The sequence below is a fragment of the Vipera berus genome, assembly GCF_964194415.1.
Source record: "Vipera berus genome assembly, chromosome: 11".
Taxonomy (NCBI): Eukaryota; Metazoa; Chordata; class Lepidosauria; order Squamata; family Viperidae; genus Vipera; species Vipera berus.
Window position 1 is genome coordinate 16,001,073 of NC_138214.1, and position 25,088 is coordinate 16,026,160.

General features: G+C 45.0%; 1 protein-coding gene across 1 annotated transcript in view; it reads left to right on the forward strand.

The window, feature by feature from the left end:
• Nucleotides 1–25,088, forward strand: part of ARHGEF9 (Cdc42 guanine nucleotide exchange factor 9) — a 267,659-nt gene that overhangs the window by 67,581 nt on the left and 174,990 nt on the right. Inside the window, exons 2-3 of the mRNA XM_081336695.1 lie at nucleotides 8,258–8,408; nucleotides 12,193–12,302. Of these exons, the coding sequence (XP_081192821.1) occupies nucleotides 8,258–8,408; nucleotides 12,193–12,302 (261 nt within the window). The remainder of the gene's footprint in view (nucleotides 1–8,257; nucleotides 8,409–12,192; nucleotides 12,303–25,088) is intronic.

Consider the following 25,088-nt stretch of genomic DNA (forward strand, 5'->3'; position numbering starts at 1 on the left):
CTTTTTGGAAAATCACCTTTGGGACAACCATGACCTGGAGGATTGAAAATCTCCATACATTGATATTTGAACTTCCCTATTTTGGTGGTGGTGATGATGGTCCTGGTCCGGCAATGAAGTCCTGGTCCATAATATGTGGAATTTATTTTTGAAATTGGTCATCCTTGTTTCACCCCTTGGCTAAGTGGTCTTCACTCATCCTTAAGTTAGAACTGAGTTTGCCCAACTGGAAGATGTGTGGACTTCAACTCCCAGAATACCCCATCCACTCATCTTCAAGTCACTAAAGCTGGGAAACAATGAGTTAGAAGGAAGCATAGTAACATGAAATGTCATGGTTGGTCATTGTCCTTCCTTGGTTCTTGCAGTCCCTGACTTCCCCCAACAGCCAAACCTAACACAAGATTTCTCCACTTTGAAATTGTCTTTGACAGCATCAGATATGAGGCAAAAAGTGACTTTAATACTGGAATGATTGAGGAGACCGAAGTCTGTCCCACTGTTGCTCTGGAGATGAGATGAAGGCAACGTAATGGGAATATGACAAAAGAAACGTGTTTTTCCATGGTTAGGTTCAAACTGGGGAAATTTTCACACAAGGTGCTCCGTTACGATTGCTTTAGCCATGGTCGACGAATCCCACATTTGGATTATTTTCGTTAAGCCCCGATTTATCTCAGGGATTGAATCCATCCAACCGCTACACTTCAGTCAGCCCTGTTAATAGCTGGAGGCCATGTCTGGCCTATGTCTGTACGATTATGTAAGAGAGCTGGATACAAAGCAATTTTATGTAATGCTGCCTTCCATTAGTCAGCCACACCGTTGATTGCCTTATTCAATTCTCTGTAGTACTCTGAAGAGGTGAACGGGGACTCGGCTCGCCACACAAAGAATCAAAAGTCTTAAGTTCAATCTAGGATTTCTGGCAGTGAAGAAATAGTTTGCCTAGTTTGTGTGTTCTATGCACACTATTTTGCTGGTGAAAAGTTAACACATTCTCAAGGCTGCTGTAATGTCTCGTAAATAGGCTCTATGGCAGATAGATAAATAAAAGCTGGCTAATTCCTCCGAGTGATGTGCTGGACTTTTGGGAGAAGAAAAAAATGTTTCCAGCTTCTAGGATCAAAGGAGACTCGTCCCCTCGTTTTTCTTTATAGAACATAGAATAATAGAGTTGGAAGGGACCTTGGAGGTCTTCTAGTCCAACCCCTCCTTGAGCAGGTCACCATATACCATATCATACAAATGGTTGTCCATTCTCTTCTTAACAGCCTCGAGTGATGGAGCGCCCACAACTTCTGAAGGTAATCTGTTCCATTGGTGGATTGCTGTCACCGTTAGGAGATTTCTCCTTCATTCTAGGTTGCTTGTCTTCTGGGTTAGTTTCCATCCGTTATTTCTCACCTTGCCTTTTGGTGCTTTGACCCCCTTGTCTTTATAGGAGACCCTTGGATATTGGAACGCTGCTATCATGTCTCCCCTAGTCCTTCTTTTCATTAGACTAGACCAGACATGCCCAATTCCTTTAACTGTTTTCATACGTTTTATCCTCCAGCCCCCTAATCATCTTTGTTGCTCTTCTCTGCACTCTTTCCAGAGCCTCAGCATCTTTTTTATACAGTGGTGACCAAAACTGGATGCAGTATTCCAGGTGTGGTCTGACTAAGGCTTCGTAAAGTGGTATTAGAACTTCACGTGATCTGATTCTTTCCCTCTGCTAATGCAGCCTAGGATTGCATTGGCTTTTTTGGCTGCCTCCGCACACTCTTAGCTCACGTTTAAGTGATTGTTCACTGGGACTCCAAAATCCCTCCCACAGTTCTTTCCAACCCAGCGATATGTTGAAAGGAAATTCTGTGCTAGGGTCTATCTCTAGCGAACCACTCTCTTCTACGCAGTGTTGCTCTTTTGGGATGTCTGGATGACAGGCTGGAAGCCCACTTTTTAGGAACCCTCCACACAACGTTAAGGTGTGCCCATCCCAGTGGTGGGATTCAGCCAGTTCGCACCACTTTGGCAGAACCGGTAGCTAATTTCTGGTTGCCCAGGCCCAGAATGGACTTCCGGAAGTGGCATCCACACAGAGAACTAGTTGTTCACATATTTGAATCCCACTACTGGCCCATCCTACTCATTTCCTTGCCCATGTCATTTCCTGCTACTCAGTTCCTTGGCAATGTCGCCAAAGGCCAGTTCAGTTCTAAATTGAATCCTTGGAGCCAGTTCCACGAACAAGATCCCGAGTAACCATATTGGTCCAACATACAAGTGGTCCTCGTTATACGACTATAATGGAGGCTGTCCATTATGGTTGCATGCTGTGATGGTTGTGAAATGGGTCGGTCATACGACTGAGCTGATTTTGCAAGTTTTTTCCCCCCCTGAAGGTTGTTAAGTGACTGCTTAAAGCAAATGCTGCCGTCATTAAGCCAACCACTGGTTTGCTATAGATGCAGCTTTGCTGAAAAGCAGAAATTCAAATTTTCTGAAAAACGTTTTCACGTGATTCTGGGATACTACAAACAGCCGCAAATGAGGCTGTGTTGCCAAGCATCTGGAATTCAGTCGTGTGATTGCAGAGGGTGCCTGAGCAATGGGAACCACAAATTTGGGTTGCAAGCAGTGGTGGGATTCAAATATGGGAACAACCGGTTCTCTGTGTGGATGCCACTTCTGGAAGTCCATTCTGGGCCTGGGCAACAAAAAATTAGCTACCAGTTCTGCTGAAGTGGTGCGAATTGGCTGAATCCCACCACTGGTTGCAAGCCTCCTTTTTCAGGTCTGTCGTAACCTGGAATGGCTGTTAAGTGACTGGCCATAGGTTGAGGACTACCTGAATTGTTGCTTCTCCACAGAATCATGACCGGAAGTGCAGGATTGCCTCCTCTGAGTTTAGGAGATGAAGATCACATCACATGATGGGGAAAAAGGAGTTAGAATGACCAGGAGGGTAGTACTTACAAGTTACAATTGTTGGGTCACTCTTTTTTTTGTCCACTTGTTTTATTAGTGTATCATAATATAAAATGTAGTGGTATATCGATACTCATCATACAGGTAATCCTCGCCTTACAACAGTTCATTTAGTTTAATTTAGATGACCTCCAAGGTCCCTTCCAATTTTATCATTCTTATTAGTGTCCGTTCAAAGTTACAACCGAACTGGAAAAAGGAATTATGACCACTTTTCACACTTATGACCACTGCAGCATTCCCATGATCATATGATTAAAACTCAAACGCTTGGCAACTGACTCGTATTTATGACGGTCGCAGTATCTCAGAGTCACCTGGTCCCCTTTGTCGAACTGACAAACAAAGTCCACGGGGAAGGCAGATTCAGTTAACAATCCTGTTACTAACTGAAGAAACACAATATGATTCACACTGCAACTGTGGCAAGAAAAGTCATAAAACAGGGTAAAATTCACTTAGCAAATGTCTTACTTAGCAACAGAAATTTTGGGCTCCGTTGTGGTCGTAAGTCAAGGACTACCTGTAATTGTTTCTGGGAGGTGCAACAATTACTAAAAACGACACGTGCTAAACAAACCACAGGACTTGCCACATGACCCTTTGTTTCCGCTGGGAAGGACTTCCTGTCTATCCCATTTCCTATGTCAGTGACTTTCCCAGCATGGCCAACTTCCTGTCCGCCCTGTGTGGCTGTCCCCCACTTCCTTTTGCAGCACGTCGAGTACCAAACAAAGCTGAGTACCGGGACAACATTTACACGTCAAAATGCGTCGAGTAGCAAATTCGACAAGTTTTGAAGCGGTTGAGTAGCGAGGTCCCAGGGTGCAAAGAAAAATAAAAATAGTGGGAAAATAGCAACAGCGATAGTGCTTATAGCAGCAGCTCCAAATGTTTTCTATACCCCGCACCCCTAGAACGCTTCTGATATATTCTCGCACCCCTTACAAAACTTCAAAATAATGGCAACGAATTACGCATATACATTATAATTTTGAAAACCCAAGTTTTTGCACCCCCTGCAATATCGTCTCGCACCCCCAGCTGGGAACCCCTGGCTTATACTTATATATCACTTCACAGCAGTCTCTGAGCGGTTTACAATGTCATCGGTTTGCCTCCAACAAATAGGGAAACGGTGTAGGGCAGGGGTAGGCCACCTTGGCTCTTTTATGACTCGTGGACTTCAACTCCCAGAATTCCTGAGCCAGCCATGCTGAGGGGAAAGGGAGAGATTTCCAAGCTGACCCATGCTGGCTCAGGAATTCTGGGAGTTGGAGTCCACGAGTCATAAAAGAGCCAAGGTTACCTAGCCCTGGTCTAGGCCTGGGCCGCTTTACGACTCGTGGACTTCAACTCCCAGAATTCCTGAGCCAGCCACACTGAGTGAAAAGGGAGAGGTTTCCAAGCTGAGCCATGCTGGCTCAGGAATTCTGGGAGTTGAAGTCGACAGCTCATAATAGAGCCAAGGTTGCCTAGCCCTGGCTTAGGCCCAACAGCTTCTCCATGTACAGGTAGTCCTTGACTTACAACAGTTCATTTGTGAACCTGAAAAAAGTGACTTATGGCCATTTCCCACACTTATGACTGTTGCAGCCTCCCCATGGTCATGTGATTTACACACAAATGCTTGACTACTGGTTCATACTTATGACGGATGCAGTGTTCCGGGCTCAACTCGTGGACTTCAACTCCCAGAATTCCTGAGCCAGCCAGGCTGAGGGGAAAGGGAGAGATTTCCAAGCTGACCCATGCTGGCTCAGGAATTCTGGGAGTTAGAGTCCACGAGCCATAAAAGAGCCAAGGTTGCCTACCCCTGGTGTAGGGGAAACAAGGGAAAAAGAAAGAAAAGCCTTGGCTTCTGACTCTTTTTAGCACAGTGGAATAAGATAATAACCCTGCAGCCTCAACTTTTTACTTTTACGTGCTAGGATATACTAGCCATTTCTATAGCAACAAACCTTTCTAATCAGCAAAATCCAAAGTCAACGTTTCATATGCATTTTTTTTCCTACCTCAAACACAAAGTTCAAAAGCGTTTTCTAAGTGGAAACAAAGTTAGCTCTAGCCTTTTCTTTGATGAAGGCAGTCCATTTAGCCATCTCTGCTACCTCCATTAGTTTTTTCCATTCGGCTATCCGTTGTGAGAATTAAAGAATCTTTCCATTTGGGGGCAGAGAACACTTTGTTTGGTTATTTGGGTCAGAAGCATCACGGTTAAAATAAGGCATGCTATATGACGTATCATTTAAAATATCAAAACCAAGATTGAAATGTGTACAAGTTAAACAAATCTTGCCCAGAAAGGAGCAACGTTAATTGTGTTCTGTCGCGCTGCCATGAGGTCTTCAAGGGTACACCGATCAAGGACACAAAGATCAGGTGTATATGTGTGTGGTTGTCTGCATGTTACCACAATCGCAAAGGGTAAAAGCCACTGGATAGCCCCATTTGATCAAAGTGTATCTGGATCTTGTTGTATCCGTGCACAGTCTATTCAACAATTTTCATCCTTCCCAGCTTTTGTCAGATCCGGGTGCCAGCTCCTCCACTGGTTCCATCCAGTTGTGGTCCATAGAACAGTTGTTGGATCACTGTTTATGACTTTCTACCTAAACATCATTCCCCTCCATGAGAGAGAACAAAACAGATGACAAAATCTTTTGCATTTTTTGCACTAAACTCAAAGTAAGATGTTTGCTGTCTCTTTTTATCCATGGCTAGTTGCTTCCTTTCTAATCTAATAGTGGATGGTGTCTTTCTTGACATTCATTGAAAGCAGCTGATTGATTGATTGATTGATTCCCCCCCCCTGCCCCCGTGTTGGGAAATAGTGTGGAGGGACAAATCTCTTAATTGAGTTTCTTCATAAAGCTTGGTTGCTGTTATCTCTTTATTTCCTCTAGCAAGTTCATTTTGTTGTGGGACCTTTATCATTTTCTGGAAAAAAAAACAACCCTTTAAGCTTCTTTTAGGGTAAAACAATATGTTTTGAGTATTCCCTCTTTCAAAATGGCAGAAATGTGTAAAAGACTTTGACCGTGGGTTTGTGGTTTCCATTTTGACTTGTTTGACCCTCACCCCAGTCTCTTCTGAATGAAGGAACATGTGAGCCTCTTGCCCAATCCCCTTGGCTTTATGGTTTGCTACACACTACACTTATACTCAGGGCTTTTTTTCTCATAGAACGCTCAGAACGGAGTTCCGGCACCTTTTTTTGAATGGAACCTTGTAGGGTAGGCAAGGCGGGTTGTATGACATGTGTGAGTTCTGGCACCTTTTTCTTTTACAAAAAAAACACTGCTTATACTACAATCTCACATGTCCTGTAAAAAAAAAAGTTTGCCTCCCAGGAAAGAAATAGCTAAATAAATAATTTCCAATTATGTTGCCACAGGCAATAGCATTTCTTTCATGTTCTGTAAGCTGCTCCTCACCCATCAAAAAAATGCTGCATTTGCTTGAGGATAAGGATTGTGACATGGTCTCAATGCGGCAGGAGGGATGGAAAATTAAAAGAAGCATCGCGCTCCACTCATTCCGGTTCACTGTTTCTCAAAATGAGTAATTTGAGCTGGGTTTTGTAATCCCAGTGAAGGTCAACCCACTAGAGCCTGGACCTTGAAGATGGGGGTGACCCAAGATTGCTCCTTAGTCTTCTGATCACATTTGCTTCTGCTGACACTGCGGCTGTTGCCCAAGGCCATCGGCTGCAGATAAATCTGACAATTTTCCATTTGGGGAAATGTTGTTGAAGAGGAGCAAGTGTCTGGTTGCCATGTGACTTTTGGAGCCTAGAGACGAGGGATTGATGAGAGAGACAGAAGAAAGTCTGGATGCAGAGTGCGAAGCAGTTGACGCTGGAGGTGATAGCCCAAGAGGGTATAGTTGCAACTGAAGCCATCAGCAAAATCTCATCTTAAAAGCTCTTCTACTTCCCAGGCTCAATAGCTCAGCAGAATTAGGGAATCAAGCCATTCGAAAGTAAATGAGGGATTAGTGAAACAGCTCCTCACTGACGTTTGGTAGAAATTGGGTTGCCTTTTTTTGCTTTTTTGGTCCTAGAGATATGCTAGCACTGATTATTAGCACAATAGCACTGATGATGTTACCTAGTTGGTTAATGAATCATCTGCTAGAAAACCATCAAGCTTGCAGTATTTCCTGTTGTGTTTCTGAGAGATGGAGAAGTTTTAAAGCAGGGGTCTTCAAACTTGGCCCTTTTATGACTTGTGGACTTCAACTCCCAGAATTTCTCAGCCAGGCACGTCATAAAAGGGCTAGGTTTGAAGACCCCTGTTTTAAAGACATGGTTATGCCTTGGAAATTGTGGAGAGAGAAGATTCAACATAGCAGAACCATCTCCATACTGATGTTCATTGGCTTCCTTGGAGATGGACGCAGCAAGGTTGCATTGACAGAAGCTCCAAATTCAATAAGTGGAAAAAAGGAGCCTAGAATGGTGAACTATCGTGAAGCAACTGACTTTTTGATTCATATTTGTGTTTCTTCTGCCTTCCTGCTGAAAAGGTTGTCAAAAATCAAGAGAGGACTGGCAGCATTTTTTCAAACTAACACAATGTATTAAAAGGCATTATTTTTTGTGAGCTATAGTTCACTTCATCCTTTGCATAGACGGGCCAGTTTGGGGTAGGGTTTGGTGCATTTACTGAAGCGTGCTGTAGCCTACAAAATCGTATGTCTTTTTTTTTTTAAAAAAATGTATTGGTCTAAAATCTTCTGATTTGAGGCTGCCAAAGACTCTCCTCCTACAATTGACTTAAAGACTGGAACTTAATAAGGTAAAATAGAGGAAGGAAGGAAGGAAGGAAGGAAGGAAGGAAGGAAGGAAGGAAGGAAGGAAGGAAGGGGAGGGAAGGGAAGGGAAGGGAAGGGAAAGAGGAAGGAAGGGCAAGGAAAGGAAGGGAAGGGAAGGAAGAAAGAAAATAAAAAGAAAAGAAAGTTGAATGTATGTTTGTTCCTGGTCATTGTCGTTACTTTCTTGTTTGGGCCAATCCTTTCTTAAGTAAAAAGCACTTGATCTGCATAACAGGTCGTGGTATCTTTGTAGGTGAGCAAATTCCACCTCTGTTGAGGAAGATGTTACACATTGCATTTTAACACTGCGTGCTTTCTCGTTGTACATGAGTGAAATGAAGATATCTTGGCCTTTGGAGCACTTCCCCCCCCCTTTTCTGTTAAAAGTAACACAAAAAACGAAACACCAACCACTTTGCAATCGTTTTGTCTTGACACTACTTGCCGTCTCTCCCTTCCGCAGGCACGATCTCACCCTCTCCGCCCGTCTCCAGTATCTCCTCCTCCGTTCAAACTGTTTTTGGACCGATGTCACTCTCTCCCACTCTCTAAGAGCACCCCGATGGGGCTGGATCAGCTGGAATGGAAGCAGAAGCACTTGGTCAGCTCTGGGGGTAAGTCCCATTTTAATGGACCCTCCTAAGCCGGCTGTTGCCTTAAGGCAGGGGCCCTCCAACGTGGCCACTTTAAGACTTGTGGACTTCAATTCCCAGAATTCCCCAGCCAGCTGGCTGGGGAATTCTGGGAGTTGAAGTCCACAAGTCTTAAAGTGGCCACGTTGGAGGACCCCTGCCTTAAGAGGATGGGGTGGGTAGACAGTTCTGTGGTGTGGAGTTTCCTAAGAGTTGTGCATGGCTCAGCATGGAAACCTCTCCCTTTCCCCTCAGCGTGGCTGCCTCAGGAATTCTGGGAGTTGAAGTCCGCAAGTCATAAAGCGGCCTAAGGCCTAGGCCAGGGGTAGGCAACGTTGGCTCTTTTATGACTCGTGGACTTCAACTCCTAGAATTCCTGAGCCAGTATGGTGGAACTATGGTCCCTTCATGACTCGTGGACTTCAAGTCCCAGAATTCCTGAGCCAACATGGCTCAGCTTGAAAAACCTCTCCCTTTCCCCTCAGTGTGGCTGGCTCAGGAATTCTGGGAGTGGACGTCCACGAGTCATAAAAGAGCCAAGGTTGCCCACCCCTGGCTTAGGTTGTTTAGGGGATTTGGGGGTTAATTTTTGTGTGGTTCTCCTCTAATTCACCTGGAACAGATAGTCCTCGATTTGCAACAGTTCATTTAGTGACCATTCCAAGTTACAAGGGCCCTGAAAAAAGTGACTCATGGTCGTTTTTCACACTTACCACCTTAGCAGCGTCCCCATAATCCTGTGATCAAAGTCCAGGTGCGTGGCAACTGATTCATATTTATGAAGGTTGCAGTGTCCCGGGGAATTGCGTGATCCACTTTTGAGACCTTCCGACAAACAAAGTGAACGGAAGAAGCAGGATTCACTTAACAATTGTGTTACTAGCACCACAACTGCAGTGATTCCCTTAACAACTGTGGCGTAATGGTCGTAAAATGGGACAAGTCTCCCTCAACGAATGTTTCACTTAGCAACATAAGCTTTGGGCTCTGTTGTGGTTGTAACTGGAGGAAGTACCTGTACTTTTCTTTTGTGTCTGCAGTCCTGCTCTGACTGCCAGGGAGAAAGGTTGCCGCCCCAATTTGTGGTGAATTTGCACTGAGTCAGAGCACTGGTCGTCTAAAATGATTCATAAAATGTCAGTAGAACATCCTTCAGAGAATCTGTTCCCCATAAGAGTAGCCATGCAGAATATCTTTTCCCCAATTTTTTAAAAAAATATCTTCTTACTCAATTACTCATCCTCACTGGAGCCGTCTTGTTCTGGAATGGAAATTTAAAGTATGATGAAATGGGGACAGTTTCTCAAGGATGATCAGAACTTAGAGTCCAGTTAGTAGAAAGCCAACTTGGTGTAGTGCTGTCTTAGAAAGCAGGACACTCTGTGTGTGTGTGTGTGTGTGTGTGTGTGTTTGTGTGTGTGTGTTGGTGTGTGTGTGTGAGAGAGAGACAGAGAGAGGGAGAGAGGGAGGGAAAGGGAGGAGAGATGGAGATGAGGGAGATGAGATGAGGGAGATAGACAGATATAGATGAATGGATGGTTGAATAGATACAAACAAGATCGGTTAAGTAATAATAAGATCATTGCGCTAATTTTGACACTACCTCTAACATTATTAAACAACATCATCTGCCTATCCCAGGCCCTTGGGAAGGATTCAGTAGGTGGACACAAATGCCAGATGCATTCTAAACATCTGGCTGACTCTGCAACCGAGTTTAATAATAATAGTCCTGCTAGTAGATGGGTCGTTTTTCTGGTTTGGGGGCACAAAAGGAAGCAAAGCCTGGGTGGGGATCCATTTCTCTTCCATCCAGCTGTTTTCTGCTTGAGCTAACAAGGCCGTCAGTTCTCTCCAGCTGAACATATTCATCCGTTTTATGTGTTCCACTGAATTTGCTGCCCATTAACTGCCATTTGACTTATAAATTAAATTAGTAAATAAAACCAGGGCTCCCGTCTTGGGCGATCCGTGTGAGCCTGAGAACGGAACTCCTGCAGTCTGGAGCCAGCTGCTTTTCCTCTGGATGGATGAGCAGAGCCGGTCCCCTTGGGCTAGATGCGGATGATGGGTTCTGGGATTCACCAATGAGCATAATAGCCTTGTTGCTCTACTGTCCTCCCTGGTGGGCTCCACTACAAATAGTCCTCAACTTATGGCCAAAATTGAGCTGCAATTTTCTGTTGTTAAGTGAGACATTTGTTAAGTGAGTTTGGGCCCATTTTATGACTTCCCTTGCCACGGTTGTTGAGCGAATCACTGCAGGATGATAAGTTAATAGCCTGGTTGTTAAGTGAATCTGGCTTCCCCATTGACTTTGCTTGTCAAATAAGCAATAGCAATAGCAAATAATAATAATAATAATAATAATAATAATAATAATAATAATAATAATAATAATAATAATAATAATAATAATAATAATAATAATAATAATAATTGGAAGGGATGTTGGAGGACATCTAGTCCAACCCCCCACTCAGGCAGGAAACCCTATACCACTTCAGACAAATGGCTGTCCAGTCTCTTCTTAAAAACCTCCAGTGTTGGTGAAGGGAGGGAGGGAGGGAGGAAGGAAGGAATAATGAAAGGGAAGGGAAAGTAGGGAGAGAGGGAGAGAGGGAGGGAGGGAGGGAGGAAGGAAGGAAGGAAGGAAGGAAGGAAGGAAGGAAGGAAGGAAGGACAACAGAATAACAGAGTTGGAAGGGACCTTGAAGGTCATCTAGTCCAACCCCCTGCTCAGGCAGGAAACCCTATACCATTTCGGACAAATGGCTGTCCAGTCTCTTCTTAAAAACTTCCAGTGTTGGAGCATTCACAACTTCTGGAGGGAGGTTGTTCCACTGATTAATTGTTCTAGCTGTCAGGAAATTCCTCCTTAGTTCTAAGTTGCTTCTCTCCTTGGTTAGTTTTCATCCATTGCTTCTTGTCCTGCCTTCGGGTGCTTGGGAGAACAGGTGGACCCTCTCTTCTTTGGGGCAACCCCTGAGATATTGGAACACGGCTATCATGTCCCCCCTCGTCCAGAAGGGGATCACGTGATCCTGGCACACAGTAAAGATCATAAATGCAAACCAGTTGCCAAGCTTCTGAATTTCGATCACACGATCGAAGGTCATAACTAGGAAAAACGGTCATAAACTTTTTTCAGTGTCATTGTAACTGAACGGACCCTAATGCACCATTGTAAGTAAAGGGATTACCTGTATTCTCCTTCAGAACCTGACAGCTTTCAGCCAAAGAGGGACCAAGAGATCCCCAAGCAAGCTTCCATCCAGGAGATGTTTAATTGAAATTAAAATTAAATATTTGGGTTTCATTGGAGGGTATTACGTGACTTAAACCTGAGCATCAGCAGCTTTCTAAATCACTGTTTTATGACTGCAAGGAGAGATGAAGGCTAAGATTGTGTGTCAGGCTAGATTAGGCTAAAAAGGGATTGAGAGGTTTATAATTCCAAATAGCAAGAGCCCTGGTTTGGCTGAGTTCTGTCGACTAAGCTGCCCGATTAATATTGCAAGCTGCCCATTGTCACCCTGAGGCGAGATGGGTGGCAAACAAATTTAACTTAAAAATAAATCGTGCCATGGTTTAATTGGGCTTTGTGAACCTGAGACTGGTATTTAGTACGTGGTTGTGAATTCAGCCTTGTTTTAGCAATAGCCTCATCTCCCAATCTATAGCTTGCTTTTTTTCTTCCCGGGCACCAAGGGGACATTTTGGGAATTGGTTGTGACAATGACTTCATTGAATCTCCTCTTGGCAGCTGAACATGACCTGGGGTCGCAAACGCTGGAGATGCGTCGAGACACTAAGAACGGCCGAAGTAGATGGAGACCTTTACAGCCTGGAGCAGAGCAACTGCTACTCACTAAAGTAAGTCATCCTTCCTTTCTTTCTCTAACGGCCTCTGCTCCGACATAAGAGCTGTCTAAGATCTATCTCTATTGGAGGTTTGTCAGCTTTTGTATTACAGTTTTAGCCATTAGATTAAGATATGTTGCGGCAAAGCAAAGCAAAGCAAAAAAAAAAAAAGCCATTCGGGCTGGAGATTGACCAGGGACTTAAAATCACCTTTCCTTCCGTAGAGAGAAAGAACAAAACAAAACTTTGGGGCAATTTTTATAGTTGTCTATCACTTGGATTCCCCATTTTTTATTGGTCTTTGTAGAGATGCTACTAAAATAAGCTGAGCAACGTGCTGGTGCCATTTATGCTTTCCAAAAGGGCTTCCAATCTGCAGCATAACTGTTTCCCTCTCAGTGAATTGGGAAGGGCCATGATGATGTAGCAATACCAATAGCGCTTAGATTTTTATACTGCTTCACAGCCCTCCCTAAGCGGCTTACGCAGTCAGCATCTTCCTCCAACAATCCGGGTCCTCATTTTACCGGCCTCAGAAGGATGGAAGGCTGAAACAACCTTGAGCTGGTGAGAATCGAACTGCCGGACTGCTGGCAGTTGGCAGTCAGCAGAATTAGCTTGCAGTACTGCATTCTGACCACCATGCCAGCACGGCTCAATGCAGACCCTTATGATAGCTCTCCTGCGGTCAGAGACCCATGTTAGGAAAAACAAGACCATTTGCCAAGATTGTTCAGCCAAGGTCCAAACAAAACATCTGATCCATACATGTGTATAAAAATTGGCAGTCCCAGATTAAAATAATGAAAGAACTAAAAATTAAAAAATATAATGAAATTATGAAATAAAAACTTGTTTATAGTAGATATATGCACACACACACACACACACACACACATGCAGACAGACACATGTGTATGCTAAGGAGAAGCTAGATGCAGAGGGCTTAGTCAAGTTGGCAGGGGAAAGCGCAGGGCCCGAACGATGGCCCCGATCGGGGGTTGGAGAGTGCTAGCTTGACAGTGCAGCCTCAGCTGGGTCAATCGGATGCACGATAGGCTGAGTGAGGCGAGCCGGAGCTGCAGCGAGTTGGCCAGGAGGCTCCAGGTGAGGACTGGAAACAGCTGCCACCTGTTAGTGATGACGAGGAGGTGGTGGACTCCACACTTCCTCTCGATTCAAGCACATGTAGGGCAGAGAGGAGACAGGCACAATGTCGGTCGGCTAGACTATTTGCGAGGAGGCAACCTCACTTCTTCTGAAGGGCCTCCTACTTAATCCCACCCGAGGACTTGAGCGTTGCTGGAGCAACAGTTCGGTGCCTTGTGTGTTTGTGCCATGTATCCTGACCCTTTTGACTTGTGTATTGTTTTCCTGGACCTTGTGTGTGCCCATTGGGCTTGGTTTATCCAGTGACTCTTGCCGTGCTAAACTCAGAATCCAAACTTGTACAACGGGGTTGCTTTCCGAGGACCTGTTTTGGGTGTGTGTGTGTCTTTGTGTTAATAAATACCTGTAGAATTCGTGTGTGTGTGTGTGTGTAGCAGAGCAACACAGAATGGCCTTGAAGCACAGGAGGAAAACCCATTACCAAGGCAATGGTCAGATAAAAGAGCATGGAGCCCAGGGCAAGAAAGTGATGGGAATAAATGTCTCAGACACGCTTTTCCTAGTTCACACAAAAATAAAGTGAGGGAGAAGGATGCACAGTAAGACTTTGCAGAATTCTGTTGCTATATTTGTTCCAATAAAAATAGTTTCAGATTTATATGGCCTTGGTTTCTTGATCTGGTCAACCTTATAGGACTGAAAGAAACATTCATTGTATGTGGATTTGGCCAGGTTGGACCATGTCTATATTTTTGTTTTATCTAGACCAGCTTTCTCTGCATGCTTCCTTCTAGAGGTCTTCTCTGTGCTCCAAATTGATCATCCCGGGCTATTTTCTTTGCTCCAGAGATCTCTACAGTCATGGTGACCTGCTTTATGACCATCATAAAAATGGTCGTCAAATCAAATCTGATCATGTGGTATCTCGACTTATGACCGTAGCAACTTAATGACCGAAATTCCAGGCAGGCTCCATTTCTGGTTGCAAATCAAGGATTACCTGCAAGGTGCCCATCATTCTCATTCAACCTGATTGGCCTTTTATGGTCTTCCTTTACTGCTGCCTTCCAGTTGACATGAGGGATTCCCAGCTAGGGAAACAGTTTATATGCAGGCAAGAGCAAAAATCTAAACAAGAAAATCTTTTTGTTTACCCAAAGAAGAAATGATGCTAAACAGCTTATCTTCATGTAGGGTACATAAGCCATTATACGGGGATGCTGTCAACTTCATTATATTGTAAGATAACGTTACCATTTTGGGGGAACTGGAGCAGTGCAGTCTGTCTCTGATTAGCCAAATTTAATAAATCAAAAACTTTCCCTCTCCAGTCACGCACAGCCAAATCTACTGTAAATTAACCAATTTACTCTGTGGCTTATTGGCCTTGTGGCCAGATGAAACGCACTTCTGGAGCTCGCACACCTTCTCTTGAGGGTCATTCCTCTTTCGGTCTTTCCGACCACGTTGGGATGGATGAAATGGAGTGGGTTGTTTTTTTCAATTGAGATTTTGCAGAATGAAAACAGAAGAGAAAGCCACAATTAACTTGATTGGGATTTTCCCCCCCGTGAAAACAGTCTAAGGCTGAGCAGTCCTTTGTGGTTTGGGGTGTGGTTGATAAAGGATTTATACAAAGCTTTCTAGCTTTCCCCTTTCAACTGGTCAGGCGCCGTTCAGAGGGGATTAAAACCAGAAAAAAAAATGTTTAAACAGGTTTAAAAGACAGCAAAGAAACCTCCTAACACGCCTTCTCTGTTTATATATGCTCCCAAAGTGGTTTGCCACCAACTACTCACAAATGATTTTCTCAACCCCCCCAGTGCAGGAAATCCTCAACTTTACAACAGTTTGTTTACGGATCATTCAAAGTTACGACGGCCCTAAAAAAAAGTGACCTGTGACCCTTTTCTACACACGTCCATTGCAACATCCCCATGGGCTGCAAGTTGAGGACTAGCTGTAAGCGTTAGCCGGATCTGAACTCGGATCTGTTTAGCCAAGACTGGTGCGGCTGGATGCTGAGCAGGATATTCAGGTTCTGAGTTTTATTGGGATCTGATGACTGTGCATCGTTCACAGAGGTTGGGTTGTTTGAACATCCCACATTTGACCTGGTTTAAAAAAATAAATAAAAAAAAGACACGCAAGAACAAAAGGAGTCCTATAAATGGAAAAGGGAGGAGAAACGGATAATTAGGGGTTCAAATCGAGGTGGGTGAACTCATACCTGCGTTGTTTGGAAGAAACAAAAATGAAGCCGGAAACGTTTCCTCCCCTGCAGAGGAGGCCTTTGTTCTTTCTGCCTTGCTAGCCGCCTGGAAAGAAGGCGCTTCGTTTCCATCAGAAGACGCTTCAGCAAAGTGCCCCTGCTTGGAAGGATCTAAAGTGGCACTTTGTCTCCGACAAGCGTTCCTAAACAGACCCCCGCCCGTGCGTGTCTTGGGCTGATGAGAACTGCGTTGCACTGTTTTAATTTTGTGCTATAAAGGGAGCCGCTATCTGGCAGCGTGTGTGTGTGTGTGTGTGTGTGTGTGTGTGTGTGTGTGTGTGTGTGTGTGTGTTTTGTTATAAGCAAATATCCTCTTTGCTGCAGGAGGTTGGCCTTCGTCAGAGAGACGGAGCCGGTTCTGAGTTGGTCATTTCTTCTCCCTTTGAAATGGAGGCTTCTGTTTTTCTTTCTCATTCCACAGAAACTTGAGAATTTATTTCAGTTCTTCTCCCTCTCCCCTCTCCTTCTCCCCCTCCCCCTCTCCCCCCTCTCCCTGTTCCTCTCCTGCTCCCTCCCCCTCTCTCCTCCCCTTCTCCACTTCCTCTCCCCTCCCCTCTCCCCCTCTTCTCCCTCTCCCTCTCCCCTCTCCTTCTCCCCCTCTCCCTGTTCCTTTCCTGTTCCCTCTCCCTCTCTCCTCTTCTTCTCCACTTCCTCCTCCACTTCCTCTCCCCCTCTTCTTTCTCTCCCTCTCCCCTCTCCCCTCTCCTCCCTCTCACCTCTCCTTCTTTACTTTCCCCTCCTCTTCCCCTCCCCCTACCTCTCCCTCTCCCTCTCCTTCTCCATTTCCCCCTCCACACTCTTTCCCCTCCCCTCTCCCTCTCCCCCTCTCCCCTCTCCCTCTCCCCTCTCCCTCTCCCCCTCTTCCTGTTCATCTCCTGCTCCCTCTCCCTCTCTCCTCTCCTTCTCCACTTCCTCCTCCACTTTCTCTCCCTCCCCTCTCCCTCTCCTCCTCCATTTCCCCTCCACACCCTCTCCCCTCTCCCCCTCTTCTTCCTCTCCCTCTCCCCTCTCCTTCTCCCCTCCCTCTCCTGCTTCCCCTCCCCTCTCCTTCTCCCTGTCTCCCTCCAATTCCTCTCCCACTTCCCCTCCATCTCCCTCTCCCTCTCTCCTCTCCTCCACTTCCTCCTCCACTTCCTCTCCCCTCCCCTCTCCCTCTCCTCCTCCATTTCCCCTCCCCTCTCCCTCTCCCCCTCTTCTTCCTCTCCCCTCCCTCTCCTGCTCCCTCTCCCCTCTCCTTCTCTACTTTCCCCTCCTCTTCCTCTCCCCCTGCCCTCTCCCTCTCCCTGTCTCCCTCCAATTCCTCTCCCGCTTCCCCTCCCTCTCCCTCTCCAACCCTGCTGGATGTCAAGAGTGTATGCAGGGTATGGTCAAAAATGTCAAGATGTTCTCCACCAGGCTGGGATGGGAGCTGTGCCTGCCTATATGTCACATGCGCACCGAAAAGCGTAGGCTGGGCTCCAGTTAGAATGCAGAACGCACAACCCTAGGACAGGGAGGGACTTCAGTGCTCTTCTAGTTCTGATCAAAGCAGGAGAACTTATGTCATCCTGGTCAAATGTTTGTCCAGTCTGTTCTTGAAAACCTCCAGTGGTGGAGCACACAAAGCTCTTAAGAGGCAAGCTCTCCCATTGGTAAAGACTTCTCACTGTCAGAACATTTCTCCTGACTTCTAGGCTGGCTGCTGCACCAACACTGCTGGCTCATACTTCAGTGGTTTTCCAGTAGGAGACCTAGATCCCTCTGACAGTTGCTCCTGTTGAGGCAGGTATCACCTGTTCTACACCTGTGCATCTGATTTTTTTTTCCTGCCCAAGTACAAGACGGTACTTCTCTCACCACTGAATCGCATCGTTCTGATAGGGTGAAATCTGCCAAGGTTCTTCTGAACCTTGAGTCTCTGATCTGTACTTATTAGTTATTTCCCCCCCCCCAGCTTAGTGTCATCTGAAAGTTTGATGAGTTCTCCTTCTCCACCCTCATGTAGATCATTCATGAAGATGGGCCCAAATCAGAACTTTGGGGCACCCCACTTTATGCTCCCTTCCAGGTAGCTGTAGTTCCATTGAGGACTGGCTACACGCGGAGTGCAGCTGCTCAGTAGATCCATCTGATGGGGATGCTGGTGCTGCTGTCTATCCCACATTGTTCTATCTTGCCAGAAGTAGATTGTGGTCCAAGTGCCTTACTGCAGTGTCCCCAACTTTTTCTGGCTTTGCCGGCCAGTGGCAAGGGTGGGGGGGGGGAAAGAGGGGATGGTTCCATGTGTGCAGCAGGTGAGTGCACAAGTGTGTGAGCCCACCGCTCACTCAAGTGAAGTTGTGTGTCCTCCTCACCTGCCTGCTGCTTGCGTGCCCTGGTTCCAAACGGGCCACAGCCCAGGGGTTGGGGACCCCTGCCTTACTGAAGTCCACGTATACTATGTCTCCAACATTTCCCCGATCCACTAATTCGTTGGATAAATTACATACTCGTGGTCACTAAATTGCCTGCATCTTAACTTTTCAGCCGGGAGATACTTCTGAATCGGGGATAATTTATTATACAGTATTCCCAGATCAGACGGCTGGAGAAAAGATGTGTACCCCGTAATCACCTGACCAAGTGCAGGAATTCCAAGGGAGAGCTTTCCTTTACTTCTATGAAAGAAATTCTGAAAGCAAATTCTCTTTCCTCTTTGGAAGAAGGGCCAGAGGTGTGGGAGGAGGAAACAAGGACAGGTTTTTGATTGATTGATTGATTGATTGATTGATTGATTGATTGCAGGGCAGTTTCATTAAAGAGGTCTGGGACAAGAAAGGTGGCCCCATGGGACACCTCATCTCCAGCCTGAAATTGATCTCTTTCCCTGCCTGCCTTGGGTGCAATTTGTTATTTGCTTCATCGGAATCACTTCCACTTCTCATGCCCCCCCCCCGGCACGCCGAATCCTAAAGATTGCACAAAGAGCCAGGAATACGCACATTGCTGTATGACAGCCAAAATTCCCCTTGTCTTTTTCTCTCTGTGTGCATTTGACACGCACACACAAATTCTGGATCTGCAAAAGGCCAGCTTTCTAAAAAGTCCTCTGTGCTAATAGCAATCAAAAGAAGGCAGAGCTGCTGCAGAGCAAAGTTGTTTAACATTCGCCAAGGGTGTCCAGATCTCTGTAAGCCTCCCGGCCTATTTCTGACGGCTGAGGGGGGAAAGATCCCCCTGGGAGTCAGGCCATTAGTCCTTTGCCTTTCTGGGGGAAGAGCTGATGAAGCAAACTTCCATAAAGGAAAGCTTGTGGGTGCTCTTTTCTCCAGGGAGGCAATAGCGGGATCCTTTGCCCCCTTTATTTCCCAGTTTTAGAGAAGCTGAAGGTCAACGATGGAAGGGCATTCTGCCCCAACTTTAGAGTCCGTTTATTTTTCACTCCTCTTGGGGGTGCTGACTGAGCATTTCAACTTTAGAGGGTGAATCTCTCCCCATCTTATATACATATACACACACACACACACACACACACACAAACACACACACACACATACCGTATTTTCCGGCATATAAGACAACTGGGTGTATAAGACGACCCCCGACTTTTGAGAAGATTTTCAAGATTTTTCATCTTATACGCCGGAAAATACTTACATGCCAGTTGCCAAGTGTCCGACACAAGCCTGATTCAGCCCCGACTGATGCAGATGGTGCAAAGCCGCCCTTTTGAAGCCCAAAGGGACTTTTCCTTCCACCCACCCTTTGGAATACACGCAAGAGCTGCGTTCACACGACGCGCTCTTCCAGGCCAGACTCTGCAAACGGCACGCCAGAAGCCGCAACCAATGCGGGAACTCCGAGTCCCCGCCTTTTGGCAGCCTGCACGGCTGAACACAATCCGGCTTTGAGAGTGCATTTGCAGACGGAGCAGCCACCGCGTCTGGAGCCAAGCCCCGCCCGGGAGGCGGTCGGCCAGGCGGGCCCGGAAGATGCTCTGGAGAGTCAGGCTTGGGGCGGCCATGCCGAGGCTGGCTGGCGAGGGCCGCTGCATGGTCTACGGGCAAGAGGGGCGCCAGGCTGCCAAGTACCACTGTCCAGGCTGCCGGGAGAGATAGTGGGTAGCAGGGTGCGCTCTGCTTATGCGCAGATGCCACTTGGGCGAGGAGGAGGGGCTTCCTGCCGCTCCCGGGGTCTGGCGTTTGCAAGGGGGAGGGGAAGGGGCTTAGAGGCTCTTGGGGGTGAGAAGGGAGGGTCACGTTGGAGGGGGACTGGACTAAGGAGGCTTGAAGTTGCTTTGCAAGAACGGGGGCGCTCGATTGATTTATGTACTATTTTCTGGCGTATAAGATGACTGGGCGTATAAGACGACCCCCGGCTTTTGAGAAGATTTTCATGGGTTAAAAAGTCATCTTATACGCTGGAAAATACGGTATATATAAATGTAAAAGTTCCCCCGCACATGTGTGCTAGTTGTTTCCGACTCTAGGGGCCGGTGCTCATCTCCGTTTCAAAGCTGAAGAGCCAGCGCTTGTCCGAGGACGTCTCCGTGGTCATGTGGCCGGCATGACTAGATGCCAAAGGCGCACGGAACGCTGTTACCTTCCCACCGTAGTGGTCCCTATTTTTCTACTTGCATTTTTATGTGCTTTCGAACTGCTAGGTTGGCAGAAGCTGGGATGAGTAACAGGCGCTCACTCTGCTACGCGGCACTCGGGATTTGACCCGCCAAACTGCCGACCTTCTGATCGACAAGCTCAGCATCCTAACCCACTGAGCCACCATGTCCCTTATACATACATACATACATACATACATACATACATACATACATACATACATATATATATATATATATATATATATATATATATATATATATAGAGAGAGAGAGAGAGAGAGAGAGAGAGAAAGAGAGAAAGAGAGAAAGAGAGAAAGAGAGAAAGAAAGTGGGGGGGTTAAGATAGAGATAGATAGAGATAGATAGAGATAGATGATGGATGACAGAGATTGATAGATGATGGATGATAGAGATTGATAGATTATAGATGATGGATGATAGAGATAGAGATAGAGATAGATAGATGATAGATAGATGATAGATAGGTGATAGATGATATAGACAGACAGATAGATAGATAGATAGATAGATAGATAGGTGTAGATAGGTGTAGATAGGTGTAGATAGACGATAGATGATAGATGTAGATAGACGATAGGTGATAGATATAGATAAATAGATGATAGATATAGATAGACAAACGGTCAGACAGACAGACAGAGACTCCATTAAAACCAGTGGAGTCAATTTAGACAAGATCATGCCATCAGATAATGGGCTTCTTTTAAGGTCCCAGTTTAATCATAACACCAGAGGGATAAAACCCAAAAATTACCCACGCACCATTCTACCTATTTTGACGCTTGCACAAGGGGCAGCTGCTTTGCTCACACAGATCATGCTGACATCGGACTGCTCCTTCATAGTGACAAAGCATCCATTTTTAGCCTGCAGCTGGTCTCAGGGAGTGTTTTGTGGACTCTACTCTTGTGTTGTCCAGGCTAAAGCGTTGGAGCTGTCCTTTAAGAGAGGCTTTTGGCATGCCACAGATGCATTTGATCCCACTGACATTAATGTGAAGAAAAAAAAGGAGAGCTGAAGGCTTTGGCTGGCACGAAGGTAGAAAAAGACAAATGAACTGAATCCCAAGCAGGCTGCTGCAGATACACCTTAACCTAGGGGTTTGGTGGGATAATTGCTTGGTAATTAGGCAGATGGTTGCCAAAGGCACTTTAGCCCGGTGGTTTTCAAACTTGGCCCTTTGAAGATGCGCGGACTTCAAGCGCCCAGAGTTTCTCAGCCAGCCATGAAGTCCATACACTCTCAAGCTGCTCATTTTGAAAATCATTGCTTTAGCCCAAGGAAGGGGAATGGAGCAACAGAGTGCAGTGTTGTAACACAGGTAGTCCTTAATAGAATAGAATAGAATAGAATAGAATAGAATAGAATAGAATAGAATAGAATAGAATAGAATAGAATAGAATAGAATAGAATAGAATAGAACAGAACAGATTGTAGAATAGAATAGAATAGAATAGAATAGAATAGAATAGAACAGATTGTAGAATAGAATAGAATAGAATAGAATAGAATAGAATAGAATAGAATAGAATAGAATAGAATAGAATAGAATAGAAGAATGGATGAGAATGGAACAGAACAGAACAGAACAGAACAGAATAGAATAGAATAGAAGAATGGATGAGAATGGAACAGAACAGAACAGAACAGAACAGAATAGAATACAGTAGAATAGAATAGAACAGATTGTAGAATAGAATAGAATAGAATAATAGAATAGAATAGAATAGAATAGAATAGAATAGAATAGAATAGAATAGAATAGAATAGAATAGAATAGAATAGAGCTGGAAGGGACCTTGGAGGTCTTCTAGTCGAGCTTCCTGCTCTAGCAGGAGAACCTAGACCATCTCAGACAAGTGTTTGTCCAGTCTCTTCTTGAAAATTTCCAGTGATGGAGTGTCCACGATTTCTGGAGGCAAGCTGTTCCACTGGTTGATTGTCCTCACTGTCAGGAAGTTTCTCCTTAATTCCAGGTTGCTTCTGTCCTTGTTTAGTTTCCAATCATTGTTTCTCGTCCTGCGCTCTGGTGCTTTGGAGAATAATTTGACCCCCTCTTCCTTGTGACAGCCCCTCAGATACTGGAACACTGCTATCATGTCTCCTTGTTTCCTCTTTTCTTTAGACTAGCCAAACCCAAGTCCTGCAGCCTTTCTTTGTATGTTTTGGTCTCCAGGCCTTGGATCATCTTAGTTGCTCTTCTCTGAATTTTTTCCAAACTCTCAACGTCTTTTTGCTTACAACTGTTTGAAGTTGCAACGGCATTGAAAAAAAACGACATATGGTGGTTGCATTCATCCCCATGGTTACATGATCAAATTTGGGGTGCTTGGCAACTGGTCCATATTTATGATGATTGCAGAACCCCAGGGGCACCTGATCTCCATTTGTGACCTTCCCAGCCAGTTTCTGACAAGCAAAGTCAATGGGGGAAGCTGGATTTGCTTAACAACTGTATTATTCCCTTGACAACTGTGGTGATTCACTTAACGGTGGCAAAAAGGTCCTAAAATTGGGCATGGTTTGCTTAACAACCACCTTGCTTAGCAATGGAAATTTGTGGTCGTAAATTGAGGTCTACTACCTGTATAAAACCTGTCAAAAACTTCCATCTAGTTTAATAGCCCTCTGGTCCAGTGATATGAATAAGTTACATTTCCATTGCATTTCACTGCAATATGACTGCTCGCATCAGTGGTTCGTAGTCTTTCTTGTTGTTTTTTTAAAAAATCACATATAACACAGCCTCAGAAGAAAGCAAATTGCTGGAAATTGTGTATCAGCTGTGATGCTGTTTTTCTTTCTTCCTTTAAAGCAGAAATGTAGATCAAAGATATTCTTACGAAGGACAAATGCACTAAGTTTGGAGTTGAAGTGGGTTGAGGAACAGTTGCAGCAGAATCATAATATGGTTCTTGGACCATTTCTTTTACAAATTGTATCAAAAGAGGCTCCATATGCCAGGAGAGGCAACAGATATAAGTGTTGACAAGCAGTTTTTTTAATGAATGAAAAAAAGGTAAACTGCTAGGCTAGAACACAGAAATGGTTGGTGTAGATTTCTGCATTTCTGATTTACATCCCTCTAAACCTAGCCTTAAATTGCACCAAGCCAGCTATCTGGTTTTGATCATCTCTATTTTATGTAAGACACATTCCATCCTCCCACTACACATTTCTGTATTTATGGCTATTTTCTGTTTTTGCTCAAGGGCAAAATATTGGCTCATAACTGTCTAGCCAAACTGCGGGAAGAAAGACGGGCAAATTATTAGACAGTTGTGACATTTTGCAGTAGCGATGGGATGGAGGTGGTCAAGATGGCGAAGTATTTTGAAAGTCTGATAAGATAACGTTTATTGTCATTTTTTACTGCGGGCACGCTGGCACACATTAAAAATGAACCTATGTGTATACCTACACCCTAACATCTAAATACACTGAGGAGTCAAAGCAGTTTTCTGTGGTCTGGCAGCCATCTTTGAAGGACGTAAGATGATGTCTCGGAGGTAAAACTTGAAGAGTTGCATTTTGTGTTTGGTGTAGCTAGCAAGGGAGGTTGTTTCCCCGGATAGAAAGAATAAATAATGTCACTCTATTCTAAAAAGTGCAGTAGAGATCCAAGGAATTCTTTCTTGTCTTGTTTCCCTGTAGATTTTACTAACTGACTAAAGCTAACAATAAGTCTGCGCATCATTGTCAGGTCTGATCACAAGAACCTACTTCTAAAGCTCATTTGAATTTTTTTCTTGCCCTTGCTGACCTGAAAATGGATTTCCAAGGTCAAGCCTCCCAATGTAAGCCAAATTGCAGCTTTATGGTTTTCATGGCCAGCCAATACAGAATAAGGGAATAACAGAATTGGAAGGGACCTTGGAGGTCTTCTAGTCCAACCCCCTGCTCAGGCAGGAGACCCTATACCATTCCAGACAAGTGGCTGTCCAGTCTCTTCTTAAAGACCTTCAGTGATGGAGCTCCCACAGCTTCTGAAGGCAAAGCCGTTCCACTGGTTAATTGCTTCCACTTTAGGAAGTTTCTCCTTAGTTCTAGGTTGCTTTTATCCTTGATTCCTTGAAAATCCAGCTGCCTCTTGAAAAAGCATCTTTGGGACATTTCTCCTTAATTATTTTCCATCCATTGTTTCTTGTCTTGCCTTCTGGTGCTTTGGAGAATAGGTTGAGCCCCTCTTCTTTGTGGCAGCCCCTCAAATATTGGAACACTGTTATCACGTCACCCCTAGTCCTAGACAAACCCAGTTCCTACATTAGGTCTTACATTGGTTGGCTAAGAAAGTGCACTAGCTGAGCTCAAAGAAGTTGGCCATTGATGTAGAACTGTATGCAGACTTTCCATATTGACTCAAAAACACTTTCTTGAGCAGGGCTGAGCAACTTTGGCAATTTTATGACCTGTGGACTTCAATTCCCAGAATTACTGAGTCAGCCATGCTGGTTGCCATAATTGCCCACCCCTGTTCTTGAGTCTCTCAAGCCCATCTTCTCCAACCAACTAGATATCCTCAGACGCATAATGATCCCAGAATTCAGAAGGGCCTCATCCTTATCCAGATTCAATGTCCTCCTAACAGCCATTAGTAAAGGAAGATACCGCCCCCCCTTCCCTTCAAACAGACACTATGACTACACAGTGAAGGAAAAATTGAATTGATGGAACAAGTTTCCTATTGCCCTCTCTACTCACCAGAAATAAGGTTAGGAGGTTGGACTAGAAGACCTCCAAGGTCCCTTCCAGCCCTACAATTCTATGTAACTCTAGTAATTCTAGTTCTATGTAATTATGATTACTACTTTTTACT